The following is a 25,026-nucleotide window of genomic DNA, read 5'->3' as shown; positions in this document are numbered from 1 at the left end:
TTCCCTCCTTTTTATGCCTCCGCCAGCGATAGCCAGGCCGGAGGCATTATGGTTTCGGGATGTCCGTCCGTCCGTACATACGTCCGTCCGATGTTCGTTAACGCGATATCTGAGGAACGCCTTGACGGAATTTCATCAAATTGGCCTCAAACGTCCACCTGGACTCAAGGATGAAGTGATTACATTTTGGTGGGCACAAGTCAAAGTTCAAGGTCACTGTGACTTCACGAACGCCATTTCCAAGCTCGTTAACGCGATATCTCAGGAACCCCTCAACGGCTTACGATGGAGGTGATGTGAGAGGTGATGTGACGCTATGCTATTGGATAAAAGAGACCAGGTGGCAAACAGCTGATTATTCAATTGAAGCCCGGAAGTTTGAGAGGCTTATTTTGAGCGTGTGAGCAGATTTGAAGGGGTGGAGAAATAAGAAGTGAACTGAGGAAGTGTAAAGTACAGATTATAGTCTTCCTGACTGAACCTCCATTAAAACTTCATTTAGCCCTTGATCAGCTGGCCCCAAAAAACAATGAGTTGATGATTTTCTGAGAGCATCTGTTTTGAAAATTTAATGAGTAGATATGATATAATTTTCTTTTGAAATGTAGCGAGTACAAGTAAAACGTCTCAAGTGAAAGAAAACAGATACTTGAACATCTTATGTAAGTGCAGCGTTTTGACTTTGTTGCTTCTTCCCACCTCTGTAAAGTAACAGTATATTGATATGGCTGCAGAAAGAACACAAAGTTCAAAGTCAAGCGACCTGTATGAATTACATCATCTTACCTATGAATATAGTGTAGCAGAACTAATATCCAGAAACAAAGTACCCAGTGTTATGAACCAAATCTCCAGTGATATGAACCGGGAATACAATAAGGCAACAAATCTAATGTTATTCAAGCTGGTTGATACTATGAGACGCCGGCAAAAAGCCTCTCAGAAGCGTCTTGTCCGTTGCCACCTTCCTCCTCCTCCTCCTCCTCCTCCTCCTCCTCCTCATCTCTCCTCGTGCGTTCCTTCCCAATCTATTCTTCTGCCGCCCATTGTCTCCATTCTCTTCTGCTATCTCATTCTTCTTCTCTGCTCATTTCCTCCCCTCCTCTCTTCGGGGACCTGCTCTCTTATCTATTTTTATCACGCGGCCTGGAAAGAAAAGCAGACGGGACTCCAGACTCGCTCACAATCGTCTTGTCATCTTCTCCACCTGTCCTCAATCATCATGTCATCGCGCCGCCTGTCCTCTCTGACTTTCTTTTGATTTATTTTGTTGCTTTTTCCCACCTCCCCTTTGCCCTCCTGAATAGACTCTCTCCCATATCTTCAGACTTTGTTCTACCTTTACTTTGACCGTCTCCTTATCCTCCCCCCCCCCCACCCTCTCTCTCTCTCTCTCTCTCTCTCTCACTGTTGCCTCACAGCAAGAAGGTCCCGGGTTCGAACCCCGGTCCGTCCCAGGTCCTTTCTGTGTGGAGGTTGCATGTTCTCCCCGTGTCCGTGTGGGTTTTCTCCGGGTGCTCCGGTTTCCTCCCACCATCAAAGACATGTATGTTAGGGTTCATACTCCTGTCAGTGCCCCCTGACCAAGGCAATGGCAAAATAACTGGAGTTGGTCCTCGGGCGCTGCACTGTGGCTGCCCACTGCTCCTAGTTCTAGGAAGGTTCCTAGTAGAGGATGGGTCAAATGCAGAGGATGAATTTCCCCATGGGGATAAGTTAACTTAACTTAACTTAACTTAACTTAACTGTTTCCTCTGTCTGTCTAATGGTTCTTTCTCTTCTCCGGACGTGTAGGCCAATCTGAGGAAGTTCATGGACCTCATTCAGCACCACCAGGTGGACAAGGTGTCTAAGCTGTTGGAGAGAGGCCTCGACCCTAACTACCATGACCTTGAGACTGGTGGTGAGACTGTACACACACATGCGCACATGCACACACACACACACACACACACACACACACACACACACACACACACACACACACACACACACACACACACACACACACACACACACACACACACAACAAGTATAGACTTGAGACTGGAAACAGAGTGCCATTGACCCAGTTCGGTAACACTTTACACACAAAGTGTTACCCGTAGTTCTGAGTTCCAAAAAACAACAACCAATTAATTAAGACTAGTCCATACCTGGGGATGCACGCTCCACAACTACGTGCAGACTTGTCAAAAATGCTCATAAATAGCTTAAATTTGGGAAAATGGAAAACATCTGGGTAACCCTTTATTTTACAGGTACCCTAGTTACATATGAACTATTTGTAATTACACATGAACACCAAATGTAATTACACAGTAATTACCAATAGTTATAAATGAAGTTCATATGTAGTTACATTGTAACAGACCTGTAAAATGGAGTGAGTCTGTTCAACTGTAGTTCATATGTAGTTACATTGTAACAGACCTGTAAAATGGAGTGAGTCTGTTCAACTGTAGTTCATATGTAGTTAGATTGTAACAGACCTGTAAAGTGGAGTGAGACCGTTCAACTGTAGTTCATATGTAGTTACATGGTACCGGACCTGTAAAGTGGAGTGAGACTGTTCAACTGTAGTTCATATGTAGTTACATGGTACCGGACCTGTAAAGTGGAGTGAGTCTGTTCAACTGTAGTTACATGGTACCAGACCTGGACCTGTAAATAAGCTCCCGGCTGGGACAGAGATTGCTAAAACCCAGTGGTGGATTCGAACCACTGAACTTCTGATTGCAAAGCAGGCGGCTTTAACCCCTCAGCCACGAGGGCTTTCCAAATTTCATGGTGGAGTTTAAGAGGATAACTGTATGTCAGTCAGATGTAGTTGCTGTCACTTCATAGCTTTGTTATTATACACAGAGACTTGGGGGAAAATATTGATACTTTATTTAGTTGTAGGTATGATTTTGTCCAGAATTCACATACAAAAATTCTAATAAAAGTATTGTAGATATAGAGGTAACAGTGAAACTATAATCAAAATAGCCATTCTTCTACATTCTAATTGTTAGCTTATTGTAAATGAGTCATTTCCCCATCAATTTCCCAATTTCTCAATTTGTTGGGGACCCAGTCGAAGCCCCTCAAAGACCCCTTTGGTCACCAGACCCCCGGATCATCTCTCCCCAAAGTTTATACCCCCCCCAGCCCCCCCCACCACTAAGAAAGCTGGAAAGCCCTCGTGGCTCAGTGGTTAAAGCCGCTTGCTTTGCAATCAGAAGTTCAGTGGTTCGAATCCACCACTGGGTTTTAGCAATCTCTGTCCCAGCCGGGAGCTTATTTACAGGTCCAGGTCTGGTACCATGTAACTACATATGAACTACAGTTGAACAGACTCACTCCACTTTACAGGTCTGTTACAATGTAACTACATATGAACTACAGTTGAACAGTCTCACTCCACTTTACAGGTCCGGTACCATGTAACTACATATGAACTACAGTTGAACAGTCTCACTCCACTTTACAGGTCCGGTACCATGTAACTACATATGAACTACAGTTGAACGGTCTCACTCCACTTTACAGGTCTGTTACAATGTAACTACATATGAACTACAGTTGAACAGACTCACTCCATTTTACAGGTCTGTTACAATGTAACTACATATGAACTACAGTTGAACAGACTCACTTCATTTTACAGGTCTGTTACAATGTAACTACATATGAACATCATTTATAACTATTGGTAATTACTGTGTAATTACATTTGGTGTTCATGTGTAATTACAAATAGTTCATATGTAACTAGAGTACCTGTAAAATAAAGGGTTACCAAAATGCCTGCCTATGCCAGTGTTCAATGTCCATGTGCAGTTTGACCTTGATTGGCCAAACTGTTGGGGAGATCAATCTATGCAGACAGACGAACAAACAAACAGAGTTTTCCTCATTTTATAACAGGGTGTGGAGGGGGCAAATGGAGAGGGAATTCAAAGTAAACATAAATTTTTATGAGACTGGGGAATTCTCCAAAACGAGTATCATCAATCCTGATTCCGGGCCTGGGTAAACATAAAAGGAGATTTAAAAAAAACGATCAAAAGAATAGTAATGAAAGAGAAAGTTATTCATAAATGCATCCAGCATCCACATCCCAACGTACAAACTGACCATCAGTTATCCCAGTTCCTCCCAAGTGGTTCCTCCAGTCACTTCCAGTATGCACGCTCATTCATCACTCCAAAAGGATTCTTCTCTACTGTAGGTTGAGCTTTGGAGCGATGAAGGTTAACAAGTAAATGAAAGACAAGTGTGTTTCCTCGCCGAAGCTGTGGCAGCCACTGTATAGCTTCGTCTCCCTCTGTGAGGAAACTCTGTCTCTGTCCGTGGTGCTGAAACATCTCTTCGGGGCCATAGAGGCCATGTTCACATTACAGGCAAATCCGATTTGCTGATAAAGTCATTAATCATCATTATCTTGATTGGTTTCCCAAATCTGATTTGGGAGTGTGTCCGCACTGCCACAAATCTGATTCTCAAGTCGGATCTGTGTGTCCAGACCTAAACGGCCTATCTGCATGGGTTGCTATGGTAACGACATGGGCGTCAGTAAATATGTACGTTGGTGACATGGTTTTCCTGCGCAGAAGCATTTGATGACGAGTTGCGAGTGACGTTTAAATCAGATTTGGTGGATCTGCGCGTCCGCACTGAAGTCACATCAGTCGAAAGCAGATTGGAAACTACCTCCATATGTGGTTTGGGACAAGTGACACAAATCAGACTTGGAGCGTCCAGACTCATAAAACCAATCTGGATAAAGTCATTAATAGGTCACTAAAGTTCACAAATCAGATTTGGCCTCCTAGTCTGAACATGGCCAGAGACACTGCGGAGCGCGTCATCATTCAGAAACCACGCCCACAATGGGGGAAAACAAAAACTCCCTCCCCCCCCCCATCCCCCCAATCCTGCCGTTCTCCTATGTCACGTGTTGCACACAAAGATCATATATACGGAAGATGAACACTCCAACTTACTTCCTTGACAGCTACATCCACATTTTTCTTCTCACCAATTCTCAACGGCTTCCTTGTTTTGCTCGGGAGTACAACAAAACTTTAATTGGCGATTTTTTTTTACATTTGTTGTCTGCGCAGCCCCACCACACGACAGCTTTTAGCTATGTTTAATTCAAGGAAAATGACGCTGGTGTGTGGAAGTGAATGGAGAGCTTCCCCCCCGTGATGGACGTGGCCTGTTTCATGCAGTGTCTCTATAGCCTCGTCTCCCTCTGTGAGGAAACTCTGTCTCTGTCCGTGGTGCTGAAACGCTCTCCTCGTGGCCATCAGAGGGCGTCAGCAGCCTGGACCCTCCACACTCTGAATACAGGCCAAATAAACAACGCCAAACTGCCCTATAAAACGCAGCTACGTGTCGCTGCCCTCAATCGGAATTTTAATAAGGCTGTTAAACGCCGGCGATGTGCAGACGCGGAAACAAGGCAATAAATGGCCAACTGTTGAAGCAGAGCTGCTCACTTGCCAACAGTGAAGGACCGCGGCGTGCCTGAACGCAAGCATGTGCCCCGCTCAGTCGGCCTACTCCGAGTAAACACAGTTAGAAAAAGACACATTGTAGCCAAAAGGCTTGGCTACAATGATGTGCTTGGCTACAACAACGTGTATGTGTGTTTTTACAAGCCACAGCATTAGTGGGGGGGACAGGAGTAATGAGGCATGTCCTAATGCCAGTGTGTTCCTCAACACAGAGAACAAATGCCCCCATCAAAAGAGAGGGGAGCAGGTGCTGCACGCTACGCTTGGCTAGGCCCGGATAATAGCTAGGAGTCCTCACAGGTCCACTTACTGGAGGCCGTGAGTGCTGTGTGAGGACGGACTATAATGCTGGCAGCAAAAGCAGCATGTAATCACCAAACACACACACGCGCGCGCACGCACGCACACACACACACACAATCACAAATCGGAAAATCACAAATGGGAAAATCGGAAACATTAACGGTAAGGTTTTGGTGTCAGTCCCTCAAAGCGCGAGGGCTTCTTTCTAGAGCCGCCATTTTGCACCAAGAGACGTTCACCAATCATACAGGGAGAAATCCATCGTAGAAGAAGAGGAGAGAGAGAGAGCAGTTTCTCCACCCACAGGAGCAGGAGAGAGACCCAGAATGCACTGCAGTCACAAGAAATGTTGGCTTTTGAGTAAGGTGTGCAGCTATGTTTTTCTTTTCTTGACTGGAGGAACTCTCTCGCTATTACTACGCTGTCGCTTTCGCTGTTGCCAAAGCATAACTCTCTTCTCCACCTACACTTAGAACCAACAACAGCTGGACGCAACAAATTCAGGCACGCTCTCTGCGGGTTGTTGAAAGGCATTTTGGGAAATGTAGGAAATCCCGATCTGACTGTTGTCACCCCATTCAATCGGCGTAATCAGCGCCTTATCACCCCATTCATATCGGCCAGTAGGGGCCCTACTTACCTGCTAGTAGGCACAGAAGGTCATTATCAGCGATTCGTTATCAGCCATAGGTTTCCATTTCATGTGGAAATCTTATTTTAACGCTTTTTTGTTATTTAATTCTAACACTAAACCTAAACCTATTTTTATTTTATTTGCCTAAATATAAAGTTGTTTGATAACAGCCATTGAAACCTACTAGCAGGTTGATCAGCCATAGGAATGGGGCTGATGACGAACCTACTGAATCTATAGGGTGATCAGATCGGCTACACCAGGAGTAGAGGAGGCAGATTGAGGGAATTGATCGCAGCACTTCACAAAACACCTCGCAAAAAGTATTTTCGTATTTGAGGGGATAACTTTTCACTTCCTGTAAGTCTGCCTGTTTCTCCCCGCGCTCCACATCGCCGTGTCCTCTGGCCAATGGGAATGTGAGTCAGTGATCCAGTAGATTAGATTAACAGGAAAGCAGTAGTCATTATTCCTGGCAGCGTTGGGAGAGGAGAGATCACCGCAGAGATTTGAAAATAAACCCCAATGCAGTTTTGTAATTTGATAGCCCATTACAATTAATTGCTAAGCAAGGTTTAACTGGTATTGGCTCCACATGAGTACTGAGTGAGACAAATGAAGCTATTTAGGAGAGGGGTTTTCTCTGCAGTGCAGCCGGTCTCTTAACACAGTCAGTATCGAGTGAATGGAGACGGGCTGCTTCACTGGCCGTAGGCCGCGCTCGGTAAACGCAGTGCGAAATGTGCTGAGAGAAATAAGGATGAATAGGTTGAGCTTATTAAGCAGAGAATTGAGGGTGTCTTAATGGGCAGTGAGAGCTACTGTTCAATTAACGCCTTATTGCTGAGGGGGGAAGATGACTCTGTAGAATAACGACTCTGTTATAGATGGTTTTCACAGAATTGGGTCCCAAAGGGAACCGTTTGAAACCTGGCGTGTTTCCTGTCAGTTGTTGTACTGGCAAACGACAGGAAGTAAGCCGGGGGGCAATTTAGAACGTTTATCATGTTGTCGAATTGAAACTGTATACAGCGCCGACTGGGTATCGATTTCAAATTTCAAAAAGTAATGCTTCACATCACCAACAAAATAGAGAAATATACCCTCTTCGCCCACCTCCCTGAGACACACACGCACACACACACACACACAGACATACGCGTACACACAAACACACACGCACACGCGCACGCGCACGCACACGCACACGCACACGCACACACACACACACACACACATACACACACACACACACAAAGGCTAATATCTTTGTATTTTCTTAAATTTGTGCCGATCTCTGGTATCCGCACACAGTCGGCATAGTTTGTGCCATTCATCGAGTATGAAAAGCATCTGGTGTCTGCTTTGGTTCTACCAAAAATGACCTGGAAACCAGAGTTATAACATATAAGTTATAACTTATTATAACATAATTAATATAACATTATTTCCAGTGCATTCCCACTATACTTCTTGCTGCATGCTAACAGAAGTATTGGTATTGTAGCACTTTACATTTCAGCTCGGTAACAACATGGTAATAGGGGGGTAATAGTGCAATATAATAACCATCATCATCATAATCATCATCATAATCATAATAATGGGGTAATATTAGTCATGTAATTACCAAAGTAATAACCAGGTAAGGTAATATCTGTGGTAGTTTCTGTGTAATAACCATAGATTAGGGGTACAAAATGCCAAACTCCCTGTTTCCATTTAATTTCATGTCAATAGTAGATTAAGCCAAACATCTAGAGGTTATTACTTTGGTAATTACATTATATTACCTAATTATTATCACACTATTACCCCCCACTATTACCATGTTGTTAGCGAGCTGTAAGGTAAAGTGCTAGCAAAGTATCTTTCAGCTGTAATCTGGTGTCACTGTCTCGACGGAGAACACAGACTGTGTCCCTGCACCCATAAACACACATATCAGTCAAGCTGGACCGTCAGAGGAGATGGATGTTCTGGAGAGCTTACATTGACAGGTTGTAGCCGCGCTCCATCGATCTCATGATGAATAACTGAGTGCACAGAGAGAGCGGTGGTGACGACGCGTCGATCGCCGAGAAAATGGCTCAGTCGCATCGAGCGCGGCGGGTTGTGTTATTGATTTAGTGTTGTCACTGTTAATATGACGCTTGGTTTGACGCGGACCGATCTATGGGTTTTTCCCCCTCTGATTCCCTCCGTGTTCTATTCACTTCGTAGCGTTATTATCAGAGTCTCAAACTGTCTCAATTTCAAGTTTTCATTTAGATTGACGTCTCTCTCCGGTGAGTTTTTAAAATCGGATCAAAGCGTTTTTCGCTTCTCTGATCCATTCCATTCCAACATACGCAAGCTAATAAACATTGTTGTGTCAGTAATTTATTTGATTTTTTTGATGAGATGAGATGAGATGAGATATACTTTATTGTCCCCGGAGGGAAATTTGTCTTGGGCATAAAAGTGCACATTAGCCGCAACCCGGCGTTACAAAACAACGTCAAGGACAGAGACAGACAGGGACATTAACATTGCACAACTCCACAGTAGAGAGAACCTGTTCGGCATGAAATTGCACAAGCTCTATTGCACAAATAGTATAGCTCACAAACATTCCTGAGATTTTAGATAAAATAAAATGGTGTGCAAGTAAAATAGTGAACCTCTCAAAGATCATTACAGATGCTGGCATAGTTCCAGTTAGTGCTGTAGTGTACCGTAAATTCCGGACTATAAGGCGCACCGGTGTATAAGCCGCACCTGCAAAGTTGACTGTTTTTTACATATATAAGCCGCACCGGACTATAAGCCGCGGGTGTTTTAATGTTTTTATTTTTATTTTTTTATTTTTTTATTTTTTTTTATTGTGTTTTAATGTTTAATTACCATATGTAAGGGTTCATGCACAGAGGGGATTGTCGGGAAAGAGATGGCTGTTTGAGGAAGCTCCCATTTATTAACATTTCAACAAAACAACATAACACAACACCACCTGTGTTGTTTTTTACAGTGCACACAGTGTCCGCGGTGTGGTGAAAAGAGGGCAAGAGAGGAAATTAAAACAGAAGTGGATTTATAGTTAGAAAGAGTGCTAAAAAAGAGAGTTTTTTTTTTTTTTTTTTTTTTTTTTTTTGAAAAAATCCATAGATAAGCCGCACCGTTATATAAGCCGCAGGGGCCAAAAAAGGCCAAAAAACGGGAAAAAAGGTGCGGCTTATAGTCCGGAATTTACGGTACATGACATACACTAAACTATGAATCAATCAATGTTACCCCATTAAGGTAAAAATAATAACCAAAGGGGAAAAGATCTGGCAGTACAGCGACACAATAAAATAGTAAAGGCGAATGAGAGAATAGAAGTTTAAGAAATCAAATCATATAATCAATCAAATCAATCAGTAAGAGAATAAAATATAAGAAATACAATCAATCAAATCATATAATCAATCAAATCAATAGAAGCGCTAATGAAAATATAAGAAAATAAAATCAATAAAATGATCCGTGCATAACTGGATTGGATTGGATTGGATTGGATTTATTTGACAATTTAAAAAAAGATATGTAACTGCTACCAACAGACTGAATGGTCCCATGTACTGAAGAGAACACCTGTGAGACCCCAAACAAAATAGAGCAGAATGTAGAAGAAGGCAATTAGTGAAGCAGTTTTTTTCCAAGAAGCATGCTGGTCCTTTATAAGCTGTCTCCTGATAGGTAGGATTAATAGCATGCTGGTCCTTTATAAGCTGTCTCCTGATAGGTAGGATTAATAGCTTCCTCTTGGCGTTAAGTCTGGCCTGAACTTGGATTGGATGTGCACCAAATAACCATTTGAAGTAACAGGCTGGAAATGCAGATATCTGTCCTCTTTTAAGTGAACTGTGTGATTGGTTTGTTAGTAACAACATACTATAATAAATTAATAATCTAAACCAAATACAGAATATGACCCCAAAAGACAAGGGTTTATAGGTATAAGGAGACAGATGTTGACATCTGATAGCCAGCAGAGGGTAACTGCTTCATAACCGCACGACGTTCTTAACTGGTATGACGACCAGATAAATTATATATAGCAAAGAGTGCAATCAAGTTCATCATGTTTAAATGTCTAACCTGGCCCTACCAAAACTCTGTCCAATAAACAAGCTACGTGTGACTCCATGTGACTTTTGTTTACAAGCCCCGATTTGCTTGTAATTGGACGGTGTGAATCGAAACACGCCAAAAACAAACATGCAACAAAATAAACCTTTCCACTCTGGTTTTAGACCAAAGCAAACACACTGCAGGTGGGATCGCACCCTTATAGTACCAGGGGTCCAGTGGCTGACAGCTGTCAATCAATTGAGCCAATTTAAAACCACTGTTTTACACTGAATATAGATCAGTCCATAAACCCCATCAAAAATCCCCAGGACATCTAGTGGGAAAGACTGATTTTGTGAAATTCACCTAAGACTTGATTTCCCCCCGAAAAATATCCTAACCGTGATTTGTGATTTGTCTTTTCTAGAGACCCCGCTGACGTTTGCTGCTCATCTGGACAATGTGGTGGAGTTGATCAAGGTGCTGAAGAACGGAGGAGCACACCTGGACTTCAGAGCCAAAGATGGCATGACGGCCCTCCACAAAGCTGCCAGGTCCAAGAACCAGGTCACACTCATGGTAAGGCAACATCATACTGTACATGTACATAACCACAGCTCTTCTGGGGGGTGGGAAACTGCAGGCCATTCAGAATAATGCAGGTTTAAGACACCTCCGCATTGGCTTCAGTTTTCCACAAACGGAGCTACCCCCTTGTATGTAGCAAATCTATGTGTGATGAATGGTTTACACAAGCCTTGTGTAAATGTATTGTAAATGATTAACACGTCATTTATAACAGGTGGGGAACACTTTGTGTTTGTGCTGCAGTGTTGTAAGTGGCAGTGCTGATTTCTTTATTATATTATTATATTATAAAAGTTTAATTGAAATGACAAGTGTCACCATGGTAGCCTGTTAAAACCATCCTGATAACATGACCTCACATTCTGATTCGCTCTATGGGTCAGTCTGGACTTTCAGCCGTCCACAGCAATGTCAGTGGGCAGCAGAACACAGACAAAGTCCTTCAATCAGTGTTGGATCCAGTCAAATCCAAGACTAATCCAGTCAGAGGAACGGCAAAAACGTATTTTCCGAGAAACTCCACTAGCGCATACTCTCGTTCTTCTTATTGAATCTATCTGCAACGTTAACGTTACCACTTGTTGCTTCAGGAGACGCCATGTCTGTTTTGCCAGCGGCAGCCCTGATTGGCCCGTTTTCTTTAATTACCTTTAGTTTATACAGTCTACTCACTGAGAGCAATGCTCTCTTTTTCAGGAGCGCCCTCTTCACATTCACACACACATTCACAGCTGGAAGATGACCTGTACAACCACAGTCTGATCTGCTGACCACTGACCAGCTCCACTGACCAGTACAACCACAGTCTGATCTGCTGACCACTGAGCAGCTCCACTGACCTGTACAACCACAGTCTGATCTGCTGACCACTGAGCAGCTCCACTGACCAGTACAACCACAGTCTGATCTGCTGACCACTGAGCAGCTCCACTGGACAGGGTTGGGGTTAAGGGCCTTGCTCAAGGGCACCTCAGTGGTGGTAATGAGGGAGGGGCAAACGCTGCCTTTTCACTTTCCCTCACCCTCCCCCCCCCCCCCCCCATGGGTACGTGATCAACCATAACGCAGTCCCTGCTGATTGGCCGGGGTTACAGGGTACTTTCAGGAAATCGATGTGGCACCGGGCAGCTGAAAGTCCAGACTGATATGTGGAGTGAAACTGGATCAGGATGGTCGTAGCAGGTTGTAAGCAGCATGCTCTATCAACCTGGAATAGGACTGGCTTTGGAATGGCTACACATGTGATGATCGACACTGAAGAACTCTCTGACTTTCTCCCCTCTTTGTCTATCCCTGTCTTTCTATACCCCCCTCCCCCACCTAACACACACACACACACACACACACACACACACACACACACACACGCACACACACACACCCTCAGACGCTGCTGGAGTTGGGCGCGTCTCCGGACTATAAGGACAGCCGCGGGCTGACTCCTGTGTACCACAGTGTGGTGGTGGGAGGAGACCCGGGCTGCTGCGAGCTGCTGCTGCACCACCACGCCTCTGTCTGCTGCCAGGACGAGAACGGCTGGCACGAGGTCCACCAGGTACACACACACACACGCATGCATGCACACGCACACACACACCCACTGGTGGCCATCTAGTGGGCCACGGAGGACCTCTCACATCAAGATATCAGAATGATCGCCTATCATTTATTTGGGAAGGTGGTCCTCAGAAATGTTCTAACAATCAGAAGTGTTCCTTGAATTACTAAAGATTGAGCTTCCCTGGTCTATTTTACTCTAAACAGGTGAGTTATATAAAAATCTCCCCCCCCGTACAGTTGTTATGAAAGGTGAAATTAGCTATATAATGTAGACAAAAACCGTGTTTTGAGCCAGGCTGTAAACATGCTTAATCCTGTTGTAAAGACGGGCATTTTGACATGGGGGTGAATGGGGTATGACTCCCTTTTGGAGCCAGCCTCAAGTGGCCATTCAAGGAACTAAAAGCTTTCAGTATCACTTCTGCGGCTTCCTGTGTAAAAGCCAGAGTTTGCGGCTGCCTGGTACAAACGACCTCCAGGATCGTTCTTTAGGGGGAGGACAGGCACAAGATTCACCAGGCAGGTACACACGCCAACACACACACACACACACACACACACACACACACACACACCAACACACCCAGGGGGATTCTTGGCATTTTGGATTATTTGGAACGCCTTCGATTGGAAAAGCGCTGCTAAACCACACACACACACACACACACACACACACACACACACACACACACACGTGTGTACACACACACACACATCCTTTCTTGGCTGCAGGCGGCTGTCTTGGCAGCTGTTACCCATTTGAGTAGATAAAGCCATTTAAGAAGAGCAACCCTGCGGCACTAACTATTCATCACAGTGTGTGTGTGTGTGTGTGCGAGCGCGCGCGTGCATGCTTACGTGTGTGTGTGTGTGTGTGTGCGTGTGCGTGCGTGCTTACAGTACGTGCGTGCGTGTGCGTGCGTGCTTACGTGTGTGCGTGTGCGTGTGCGTTTGTTTTGTAGGCCATCAGCTTGATCAGATTGCTGATAATCTCCCTGTAGATTTGCAGAATGTCTCCCTTCCTGTGTCCGTCCCATTTCAAACACGATAACAATCAGCTGTCAGGCAGGACTGAACCAGAGAGGAAGGCGGGTGCTGCTGGCCAGACAAACCAGGGAAATCATATTTACATTCAATTTCAAATCTTTGAGACTAGTCGACATCAGAATTACACAGATCACCAGCAAGACAAGACTAAACTTAAAGGAACAGCTCACCCTAAAATCCAAAATACATATATTTCCTCTCACCTGTAGTGCTATTTATCCATCTGTATCGTTTTGTGTTAGTTGCCTGAGTTTGCCTTCTCTCTCTCCAATACAATGGAACTGGATGGCACTCGGCTTGTGGTGCTCAAAGTGCCAAAGAAATACATTTGAAAAACTCAACAGCATTGTCTCTTTGCAGAAATCATGACCCCAGTTACTCAAGATAATGCACAGACCTTGTTATGAGCAGTTTCATGTAGGAACTATTTTCTTTTGACCGAACTACACCCGTTAGCTGCTAGCTAGTTCCTACATGAAACTGCTCACAACAAAGTCTGTGCATTATCTTGAGTAACTGGGGTCATGATTTCTGCAAAGAGACAATGCTGTTGAATTTTTCAAATGTCTTTTTTTGGTGCTTCGAGCACCACAAGCCGAGCGCCATCCAGTTCCATTGTGTTGGAGAGAAGGTAGACATCTCTGCGGCCGATATCTCCAAAACTCAGGGAACTAACACAAAACGATATAGATGGATAAACAGCACTATAGGTGAGAGGAAAAATATGTATTTTGGATTTTAGGGTGAGCTGTCCCTTTAATATTTTTGCCTTGGTGTGCCAGCTGTTGAAGATGACAAACTGTTTGCCGCTGTTAATCTGCTTCTTGATTGGCAGCCATTTAGGTTTTTATCCTTCCTGCAGAAATCAGCCATGCTGACATTCTCCTCCACAACACAACACATTAATTAGCTTGGCTGAGTCAAATGTGTAATTAAACAATAACCTGCCCAGCTTGTACTTCTAACTCTAATTACTCTCCTGATTTCACTGTGCACGTGTCTGTTTTGCAAATGAGATTTTGCCATCACTTTTCTCTGTGCCGTTTTCCTACTCGGTATTACTGTACCTGAAGAAGAGTCTTGCCCGGGTTCAAACTGAGGGTGCAAGCTTCTTCTGCTCTTGACGTTATCTCCTTTGCAGCACACTGACATCTAGTGTTAAAGGCCTCTTACTGCAACTACATCATGTCCTATCTGGGCCGGTGATTCTCGCCCCTTTTTCATATCAAGGACCCTATTAGTCCACATCAGGGTTACAGACGCCCATTAGATGAGATGTTGTCTCTCTGACCTTAAATTTGAGAACATTTTTCATGATCAGACTCGGATATGAGTTTGTCCAGAATCCCATGGCTCTCTGTAGGCTATAGGTCGAGATAACAGTGAAACTATGATCAAAACAGTCATTTTTCTACATTCTCTAAAGACTCTCTTAGCTTCTGATAAATGAAATTATGCTGTAGTTTAACAATTCATCGATTCATTCATCCCCCTGGAACCCCCTCAACGACCCCTGGTGGTCCCTGGACCGGACCCCATATTGAGAACCACTGATCTGGGCATGTTTGTTAAACAGGAGAAATACCAGAGGTGTTGTTTTACAGTGAACTGTGTGTGTGTGTGTGTGTGTGTGTGTGTGTGTGTGTGTGTGTCTGTGTGTGTGTGTGTGTGTGTGTGTGTGCGTGTGTGTGCGCGTGTGCGTGTGTGCGTGCAGGCTTGCCGTCACGGCCATGTGCAGCACCTGGAGCACCTATTATTCTATGGAGCAGACATGAGCGCCCAGAACGCCTCGGGAAACACCGCTCTACACATCTGTGCCCTATACAACCAGGTGAGCTGTGTGTGTGTGTGTGTTGTGTGTGCACACGTGCGTGTTCGTGTTCGTGCATATGCCTGTTGGTTTCTGCACTTGAAGTGTGTGTCTGTGAGTGTATTCCACTGCCTTGGCATTTGATCTGGTACCACCGCTGCCTGCTGATTGGTTGAATTCTGGGTTATTTAATGTGTAATAAAGGGTGATATTCACAATGTACCCTCAATTACCCTCAAGACTGCTTAGCAAGCCTTATCAAAACTGACTGCTAATCAGAAAAGCTAGGAGCCGGTGTTTCTCCAACCCCTTTCAAATAAGCCAGGTCTTCCAGTAGTTTGCAGTAGACAGAGAGAGAGAGAAGAGGAGCGATGTATCTATGCAATGCACACCATGAAGATTTCTAAACCAAATTCTGTTGAGAAATTCAACTTACGGATCGACAAAAGCTGATAATGTCTTGAAATGGGGAAGGGGGGGGGGGGGGGACCGTGGTCAGAAATCTATACAAATAATATCTCAAATCTCAAATATATCAAATAACAAATATTAATATAAATACCTAGAGGGCACTCCTGTCACGCCTACTTTTGGCCAATGGGTATGGATGGTTAATCACTACTTCCTTGGCCCAAGTTTTGTGGGGTTACGTGAATCCGTTCGGAAGTTAGGTGCCTTTCTGTGATTGGCCACGCCCATTGCCACACCCCCTTTTTGCCATAGGGGGTGGAAAGTTAATCAGTTTCCCCATGACCTCTACTTGTCTGCAAAGTTTCGTGCGTATCCGTTCATAACTTTTTGACATCTCCTGCGGACGAACAAACAGACAAACAGGTGAGAGGATGACCTCCTGTCTAAGCCTGTTGGCGGAGGTAACGGATATGACAGAAAAAGCAGCGTGCGTCTTGGAGCATAACTACCACCTGAGGTGATGTGAATTAGCTCACTCTCCATAAACAACTCCAAGAGGTGAAATAATGATCTCACTTGCCAAAAACTCTCTGTATTACTATAATTAGTGTATGTGGGTGTGTGATGTATAATTGTTTACATGTAGACGTCAGGAAGGATAGCGGTTACCTTGAGCAATAGCTGCTGGGAATCTAAACAATAACTTGTCTGCATGCATCGGTCACCTTCATCATATCTGACAAACATGTTGTTGTTGTGAGCAGAAAACTTCAGATATGCTAATGCTAACGTTCTGCCAACTTCCATTAGCTGATGAGACAAGTGAAATACAGCATGTGAACAGGAATATACATGACACTCTTCCATCAGGGTATTAACCATTCACGTTTAAATCTTCCTCAAGACATAGAACTTAAATTCCTCCATGATGGACCTAACGCAGATGATCATTATAGCTTGGTTCAAAGTCATAAAGATAATTCATTTCTAAACCTGAATGTGTGCACAAATCAAACCTATTTGTTTAATAATGATACCATATCCTGGACTAGTTCACTGATCTCGCTGCCCAATTATGTCGATGACTTGCTTCTCTATCTGGCCTATTCACCTTATGTAGCCACGCCCATTTGACCTGGTTGTGTGGTCGTTCGACGACTTCCGGCAAAAAAGAAAAGAAAAAAAAATGGCTGGCTGCTCCAATATAATCTAACTCTGAATTAACTAATAGTTTAGCCAATTGTGTGTAACATACCAAATAAAAGCAAACGGCAATGTCTAAGAATGCAACGCCATGTAACTGGCTCGTTAATTCTCGCATTCCAGGGAATTATGTTAACGTCTGCGGGTCTTATAGACGTAAGTGGCTCGAGCTGCGCTCGGAGGACAGAAAACCTTCTGAAGCTTTCTTTGTTGGAGTCCAGGTATGTTTTACAAGAAAGTGCTCGTCATTGTCGACGATAACGTTATCTGACCTGGCTAACAGTGGATACTCCGCTTGCTTGCTGTGTACCGAGCTCAAAGTAGTAGGCTACGTTCTTTGTTTTACACCCTGTGCTGTCCGCTACAAAAACAACTCTCTTCTTCATGACGTTCTTTCATATTTGGCGCCGTGACCGCCGGAAGTGTTAATAGGACCCGGAAGAATTTGGCCCACTGTAAGGTCTGAACATAAGGTGAATACGATAGATCGACAATAATGGTCCCGCCCCCTTTTAGGGGGAAAACACAAGGCGATTGACTTCAATGTAAAATAGCAGTACCAAAATAAATCATAGAAAAATAACAGAATTAATCTCGTTTATGAATGACACAAAGACACCATGACATGACAATATATTACAACTCGTCTGTCCATAGAATGCACAAGATACACCGGAAATATGACTTTGACCCATCTAAAATCATGTGACTCATGTCACATATTTACATTACAGCCCCGAGCCAAGTAGCCTACAACGACGCTGGGCTCCACTACAACAGCATTTAATGTCGGAAGACTAAATTAGCAACAGGCGGACACCGGAACTAGGTCAGAGACGGGTCATGAGTCACATGATTTATTTAGATGGGTCAAAGTCATATTTCCGATGTATCTTGCGCATTGTGTGAGTTGTAATATATCATCATGTCATGGTGTCTTTGTGTCATTAATAAACAAAGTTGATTGTTATTTTTCTTCTTCTTTTATCTTATTTTTTTTTGGTACTGCTGTTTTACATTGAAGTCAACGGCGAGAAGCTTGTGTTTTCCCCCGACTAAATGACGTATTGCCGATCTGTCGTGTATTAGCTCAAAGTCAGCAGCAGCTACTACTGTCTCTCCCACGGTGCCTTGATGTATGCGGTTGTCTAACAGGCCATTGAACACATCATCGTTGGAGTGCAGCCAAATTGGGCAGAGGACCGAAAGACGACAAATCAGAAGCTTGTGACGTTGTGACAGCTCCGGCATTTAGCTCCACTTAGCCACGCTTCGCTGCCCCTTCAGGAGAAAATTAGCCACTTTTTTATGAATGGGCTCTCTTCTCCCAGGCCGCCTCTGTGGCTACGTTACTATGCCAAGTTCTGCCAGGAGGAAAACTCCAGGGAAGGTTGTCGCCGCAAGATGTCATGTGTCACTGCATGTCGAGTGGTGAGAATGGGGTTGATTTGCCGAGATAATTATATTGAATTCTCACAGCTAGAGAGGGGCTGGCGTGGTGATAGTGATGCTGATGCTGATGCTGATAATGATGGGGTGGAGGGGGGGGGGTGCATGTGAAATGTTTCAACATGTCATATGCTCTGAAATGTGGAACAGATATTCACCAGTGAGAGAATTTTGCCCAAGTGAGTAGGGAGGTTGATGAAACCTGGATTATTCGCGAAATGGAATTGTATTCTTTGCTGTACTCAGTTTGTACTTAGTTTGCACAGATTTCAGCAAAGAACATTGCAAATAAATGCATTTTGAACTAATTCTCTGGCATAAGAAAATGTAAAGTGATATAGTCATTATCAGTGACTTAAGCTTTAACCCACAAGAGTAATGAAAGCTGTGGCTTCCATAAAAAAAAAACCCTTGCGTCTATTTATAGCTTTGAGCCACTCGTGCGTCTATTTATAGCTTTGAGCCACATCATCCGTTTCAGTTTCTAAAGTCTCGTGTGGCTTATGAGGAAACGTGTCGTGGGACTTCTAAAAGACTGCTGAGGGATACTTGGCCCACTCCGGATGGTCATGATCTGTTCCTCAGCACTACGCATGCACGATATATCGGCAGTCATATCGGTATCTGCAGATGTTAGTCATTTTTTTTACATATCGGCATCGGTCCGATGTTACAATGTTAATATCGGTATCAGGCACATTTTTCACATTGAGAGGAAACAATGCGGTAAATCTGTGATTTATGGGCTTTTCCAAATGTTTTGGAAATAAAGAAATGCATTACTTTTTCAAATGCACAGTGTTTACATGTGTTTTTCACTATGTGCAACATTTGATTATCATACAGTAGAAATGTGGTTTTATACAGATCATATTGACATCAGTAAATATCGATTATCGGCCATAACAGCAATGTTAATATCGGTTATCGGTATCGGTCAATATTTTCATATCGGTGCATATCCTACTCTGCGCTCTTTGCATGGGTAAGAATAGCAGTTACGGGTCTCAAAATAAAATAATGTCAAATGGCTAGCAAAAAAAGAAGGATTTTAATGCAGAAAATTGCACAAATTGTGTGTTCATGTGTATCTGTGTGTGTGTGTGTGTGTGTGTGTGTGTGTGTGTGTGTGTGTGTGTGTGTGTGTGTGTGTGTGTGTGACTCACTATTTTCCTGTGGCTAAAAAAATAAAAAGTCTTCATATCCAGATGCGTGTGCACAGTACATGTGTGCTCGAGCACTTTGTGGGCGGTTTGTGCAACAGATTCAAACCGGTTTGCACTCTTCATCTCGCTCGCTCTCACTCTCGTGTGCACTCTCTCTCTCTCTTTGAGTGGAGCAATAATAGATTAGATCAAAGCAAGGGAAGCTCCATTTCTGATACAGGTAGTACACATTCTTCTTCTGTGTTTTGAGGCTGCTCTACTGACTTCTTCTTCTTTCTTTTTTTAGGATGGCGTGGCACATGCAGTAGTGTTTATCGATTCACAGATGGTTTCCATGTTATTATAGATTATTTTTTCCCCTCGCAGGATAACTGTGCCAGAGTGCTGCTCGTTCGAGGAGCCGACAAAGAAGTGAAGAACTACAACAGCCAGAGTCCGTTTCAGGTAAGACACATCCACTCATCTCCACGACTTTTGCGTGCGTGTATCAGAGATGGAGACTTGGGACTTGGACTTGAGTCACACTTAAGTCACACACACAGTGACTTGAGACTTGACTTGAGACTCGTCCTCAAAGACTTGAGACTTGACTTGGACTTGAAGGTTTGGGACTTGTGAACAATCTTTATTTTTCTTTATTTTATTTTTTATTGTTTTGGTGCATTAACATTACTGAAATGTCTACTAATGTCATCTCTAATCATTGCTGCTAATGTATTCTAATAGATAAGGAGTGAGGATAATACAGTACAAGCTTTGAATTCCTTAGTTTTAGCTATGCAGTGTTCTAAGCAGACCGGATGGCATCCAGCAGAGAACACTCATCCATGGGGACTTGAGACTTGACTTGGACTTGAGACTTGACTTGATCTTGACTTGGACTTGAGACTTGACTTGAACTTGAGACTTGACTCGAGACTTGACTTGGACTTGAGACTTGACTTGGACTTGAGACTTGACTTGAGACTTGACTTGGACTTGAGACTTGACTTGGACTTGCCCCTCAAAGACTTGAGACTTGACTTGGACTTGCCCCTCAAAGACTTGAGACTTGACTTGGACTTGCCCTTCAAAGACTTGAGACTTGACTTGGACTTGCCCTTCAAAGACTTGAGACTTGACTTGGACTTGCCCTTCAAAGACTTGAGACTTGCCCCTCAAAGACTTGAGACTTGACTTGAGACTTGACTTGGACTTGCCCCTCAAAGACTTGAGACTTGACTTGGACTTGCCCTTCAAAGACTTGAGACTTGACTTGGACTTGCCCTTCAAAGACTTGAGACTTGACTTGGACTTGCCCTTCAAAGACTTGAGACTTGACTTGGACTTGCCCTTCAAAGACTTGAGACTTGACTTGGACTTGCCCTTCATAGACTTGAGACTTGACTTGGACTTGCCCCTCAAAGACTTGAGACTTGACTTGGACTTGCCCTTCAAAGACTTGAGACTTGACTTGGACTTGCCCTTCAAAGACTTGAGACTGACTTGGACTTGCATGTGAAACTAGAACAAGGCTTTCAGCAAAGTGTTGAACAAGTTTGAGTCACTGCTTGTCTTTTTCTTACCGTGTGTTCCCGGAGGGCAACCGTGCAAAAAAGGCCAAGGTCAATTGCACAGATTGTCTCAGGGACCAAATGTCTTTCTGGCCAATCTCACATTTGTTTCAATTAAATGTCTCTGCGTGGAGAGCTATTCTCTGAGCACCAAACCTCCACAGCACCTTGTTAGTGAGACCTTTAGCTTCTGCTCCTTGTGTGGTTTGGTGTCAGTGTTTAACAGACTTTATACGCATTTCAAATCCTGTGTCTCGTTAATGTCAGGTGAAAAGCTCAAATCTCCTAAAACATCAACTTTTCAGGAATTAATAAACCCAGCCAGCTTGATGACAATGCATGTTTGAGTTCCTCTGATGGATTTTGAAATTATTTAATAAGCTCAAGAGGTTGGAGAATTTTCTCAAACCCATAGAGGAAAATGTCATTATTTAATCAAGATGAAAACAGGAAATGACCAACAATTTGACATTTTTCTTTTTAGGGTTTCACAGAACAGCAGCGATATATCATATATGGTATATATGGTATACAAATCAAGACAAGCTGTAGCGTAGCAACTCTATAATAATAGCATACTACAGTACAGTAGCATGGGAAGTACCGTAAACAGTGTGTCCACCCACCCAAGAGCAGGTTCATTACATGTTCGCTCTTGATGTGTGTGCACTTGTACGTGTGTGTGTGTGTGTGTGTGTGTGTGTGTGTGTGTGTGTACGTGTGTAAGTGTGTGTGTGTGTGTGTGTGTGTGTGTGTGTGTGTGTGTGTAGGTGTGTGTGTGTGTACGCGTGTGTGTGTGTGTGTGTGTGTGTGTACATGTGTGTGTGTGTGTGTGTGTGCATGCGTATGTGTGTGTGTGTGTGTACGTGTTTGTGTGTGTGTGTGTGTGTGTGTGTGTGTGTGTACGTCCGTGTGTGCACGCGCGTGTGTGCGTGTGTGTGTGTGCGTGTGTGTGTGTGTGTACTTGACAGTGCATCCATCCCCGGCAGCACTAAGAGCTGCCTCGCTGCAGCTAATTGACTCCTAACCTACGCCTGAGTTACAAAAGAGCCTTTTCCAGGCAGGCTTTATGAAAGGCAGTCCCACGTGGTCCTCATCAGCTGTCCTCCACCGCCACTCGAATGGAGCGCTTCATTAGTTAGCCCGGTCTCCCAACGCTGTTCACATTCATGTATTAGTCAGACTCTCCACTCTCAAACTATCAGGCTCTGGTTTATATCCACAGCCTGGTTTTTAGCTTAAAGGAGGACTTACCCCCTAGATATGTATCAGAACAGTGATTTGAAAATACCTATGGAAAAAACCAAGAAATGACATATGCTCTTGTCTATACTAAACTCTTGGGCTGTGTTCAAGTCAAGATCGACGCCATTACAGTTTGCCTACCGCCTCAAAAATAATTTATTTGAGAGGGGCAATATCTTTTTAAAATATCAACAACTAGCCAACGCTGGTGGTCTGTATGGAAAGAGTGTTGCTCAAAATGGTTGAAAGTGATATCAATTTGGCCATTCAGTGGCGAACTAGAAATTTAATTATTTTTGTCCCATTTTGTCCCATGTGTGTGTGCGTGGCTTGTCTAAACTTACGTTAAAAGAGCCTCGCTGCTCGCAGCACACAGCACAGTGAGGACAAACGCCCCGCTCTCAGCTTATGTAATCACAAAGCGAGATTTCTCCATTTCTCCATTCCCTCGTACCATTTGCCATAAATCGCGCCATCAAATCCGTTTTTAATTTTCGTTTCTCCCTTTTCCATGATTCTTTGCAAAAGTTTTCCTCTCAGCTGCGTTCTCTCGGCTGCGTTCTCCCCCGCCTCCCTCCTGCCAGACCCCGGCTGGCGAAACAGCCTCCTCCTCCTGCATGCATGGGGCGCTCTGTAACCTCACGGAGCAACAAACAAACACAGAGAAATAGCTGGTGTGCGATTTTTCTGCTCAATACAGTCTGAGATTGGGTACAGGATTGAGGGAATCCCGCATCTGTTTGCGAATGTGCGACTGGACAGGACGCTTTTCACAGTAGCTGAGTAGCCTGCTATAGTCGGAGCGAGGCGAGTGTCTCTCAGGCACATCTGCAGATCTCTCCTCCTCCTCCCCCCATTCAGTCTACTGCTGCGCGCCCCCGCGGGTGCATGAGAGAGCAGACTCTCCCGTTTGACTGGCCGGCAGAAAGTGCTTCCAAGTCGGACTGATAATATAAACAACATAATTAGAGCTTATCCAGGTAAGATATTAATAATGTAATGACACATTCAGCGATAAACTAACTATAATTAAGACATGTGCCAACTTTGACGACGTTTGGTTCAGTATTTTAAGAGCAAACAGATTTTTTTTTTTACTTCAGTTAGAGCCCTCTGGAGCCTGATACTAAGTGAGGTTTTTCCATCTTGCCTAGTTGTATAGGCTTTGGAGATGCACCAGATGCACGCGCTAAACCCACCGTGACGTCAGGTTGTACCAAATATCCCATTCATTTGAGAAAAGAAAAAAAAGCAGTGTTCCACCCTTAGAGGGCGCTTATGCCAGGTATGCTGCTGAAAAATGATACAAATGGTAAAATGGCAACAGTTTGGTGTCAAATGTGGAAATTCTGACCAGAATTCTTCACACATCACCCCCAAAGTCATATATATTGGTTAAAAGCTGAAAAAAAGTGTTTTGGAGGTAAGTTCTCCTTTAACATCGCAGAGGGTTGATCAGACTCGTTGCAACCTTCTCTTCTTTTAGTTCAGATCCAGCTCCAGAAGTCACGTTCTGTTTCGTTCTGCCGACCAGTCTGGCCTCCCAGCCCGCCCCTAGTGATTTCCAGAAATTACAAAGGGCCAGGGCCAATCAGGGACCGGCCTCGATGTTGACAACGTAACCGGCCAATCAGGGATGCCGCTGGCAAAACAGTATGGTGGAAAATCACAGTAGCAGGATCTGTTGTTGAATCTGTTCGCCAGTGTGGCGTCTATTTCCATGGTCTCAGTCAAATTAATGGGAGACTAGAAACACACCTTTTCAGCTACACCTGGGCCCTTTGTGAACTAACATCATTCTTCTTCTTCTTCTTCTTCTTCTTCTTCTTCTTCTTCTTCTTCTTCTTCTTCTTCTTCTTCTTCTTCTTCTTCTTCTTCTTCTTCTTCTTCTTCTTCTTCTTCCCTTTTGCAGAAAAAGTCTTAGCCTGACACAGACTGTGTTGCACAGTGGAATTCACTACTGTTGACAAAATGTGCTTTGGATAAAAGTGTCTGCAAAATAACGCAATGCACTGTAATGGAAGTGCAAATCTGAATGCTACAAACTCATCCAGCTGCATCGGATCTTGGTGAATAGTTTATATTCTGGTTTTGATGGCTGACATGTCAAGTGCCCCATGTTTAAACTAAGTGGAATATTGCTTTAAAAACAGCTATGGGCAATTGACCTTGCGTTTGTGTCTTTTTCATATCAAGACAGCATGTCTTGTGTTTTGAATAAGAGGCTCGCACTCAACTGGAAAGATTCTCACTCTCCTGCTGTTACTGTCTCTCTATCGCTATTGTTCTCTCCACCTACACATATAACCACGAGCTGAAGGCAGCAGGTTCACACCGCCCCTCTGGGAGCTGTCAAGGAGAGGCATTCTGGGAAATGTAGGAATAGAAGCGGATGAGGAAGTTTGATTGAATGTGGCTACATCAAAACAGTTAATAACAACGCTGCATTGCA

General features: G+C 43.9%; 1 protein-coding gene across 1 annotated transcript in view; it reads left to right on the top strand.

The window, feature by feature from the left end:
- LOC310791219 (SH3 and multiple ankyrin repeat domains protein 2-like) overlaps positions 1-25,026 on the top strand; it is a gene marked incomplete at both ends in the record, with an annotated part of 245,785 nt that overhangs the window by 15,869 nt on the left and 204,890 nt on the right. The window contains 5 exons of the mRNA XM_083652896.1: positions 1,795-1,903; positions 10,970-11,121; positions 12,518-12,685; positions 15,452-15,568; positions 20,143-20,220. Of these exons, the coding sequence (XP_083509022.1) occupies positions 1,795-1,903; positions 10,970-11,121; positions 12,518-12,685; positions 15,452-15,568; positions 20,143-20,220 (624 nt within the window). The remainder of the gene's footprint in view (positions 1-1,794; positions 1,904-10,969; positions 11,122-12,517; positions 12,686-15,451; positions 15,569-20,142; positions 20,221-25,026) is intronic.

Source organism: Poromitra crassiceps (genome assembly GCF_964638095.1).
Source record: "Poromitra crassiceps genome assembly, chromosome: 16".
In the NCBI taxonomy this organism is placed as follows: Eukaryota; Metazoa; Chordata; class Actinopteri; order Beryciformes; family Melamphaidae; genus Poromitra; species Poromitra crassiceps.
This window is presented reverse-complemented; position numbering and strand designations above follow the sequence as displayed.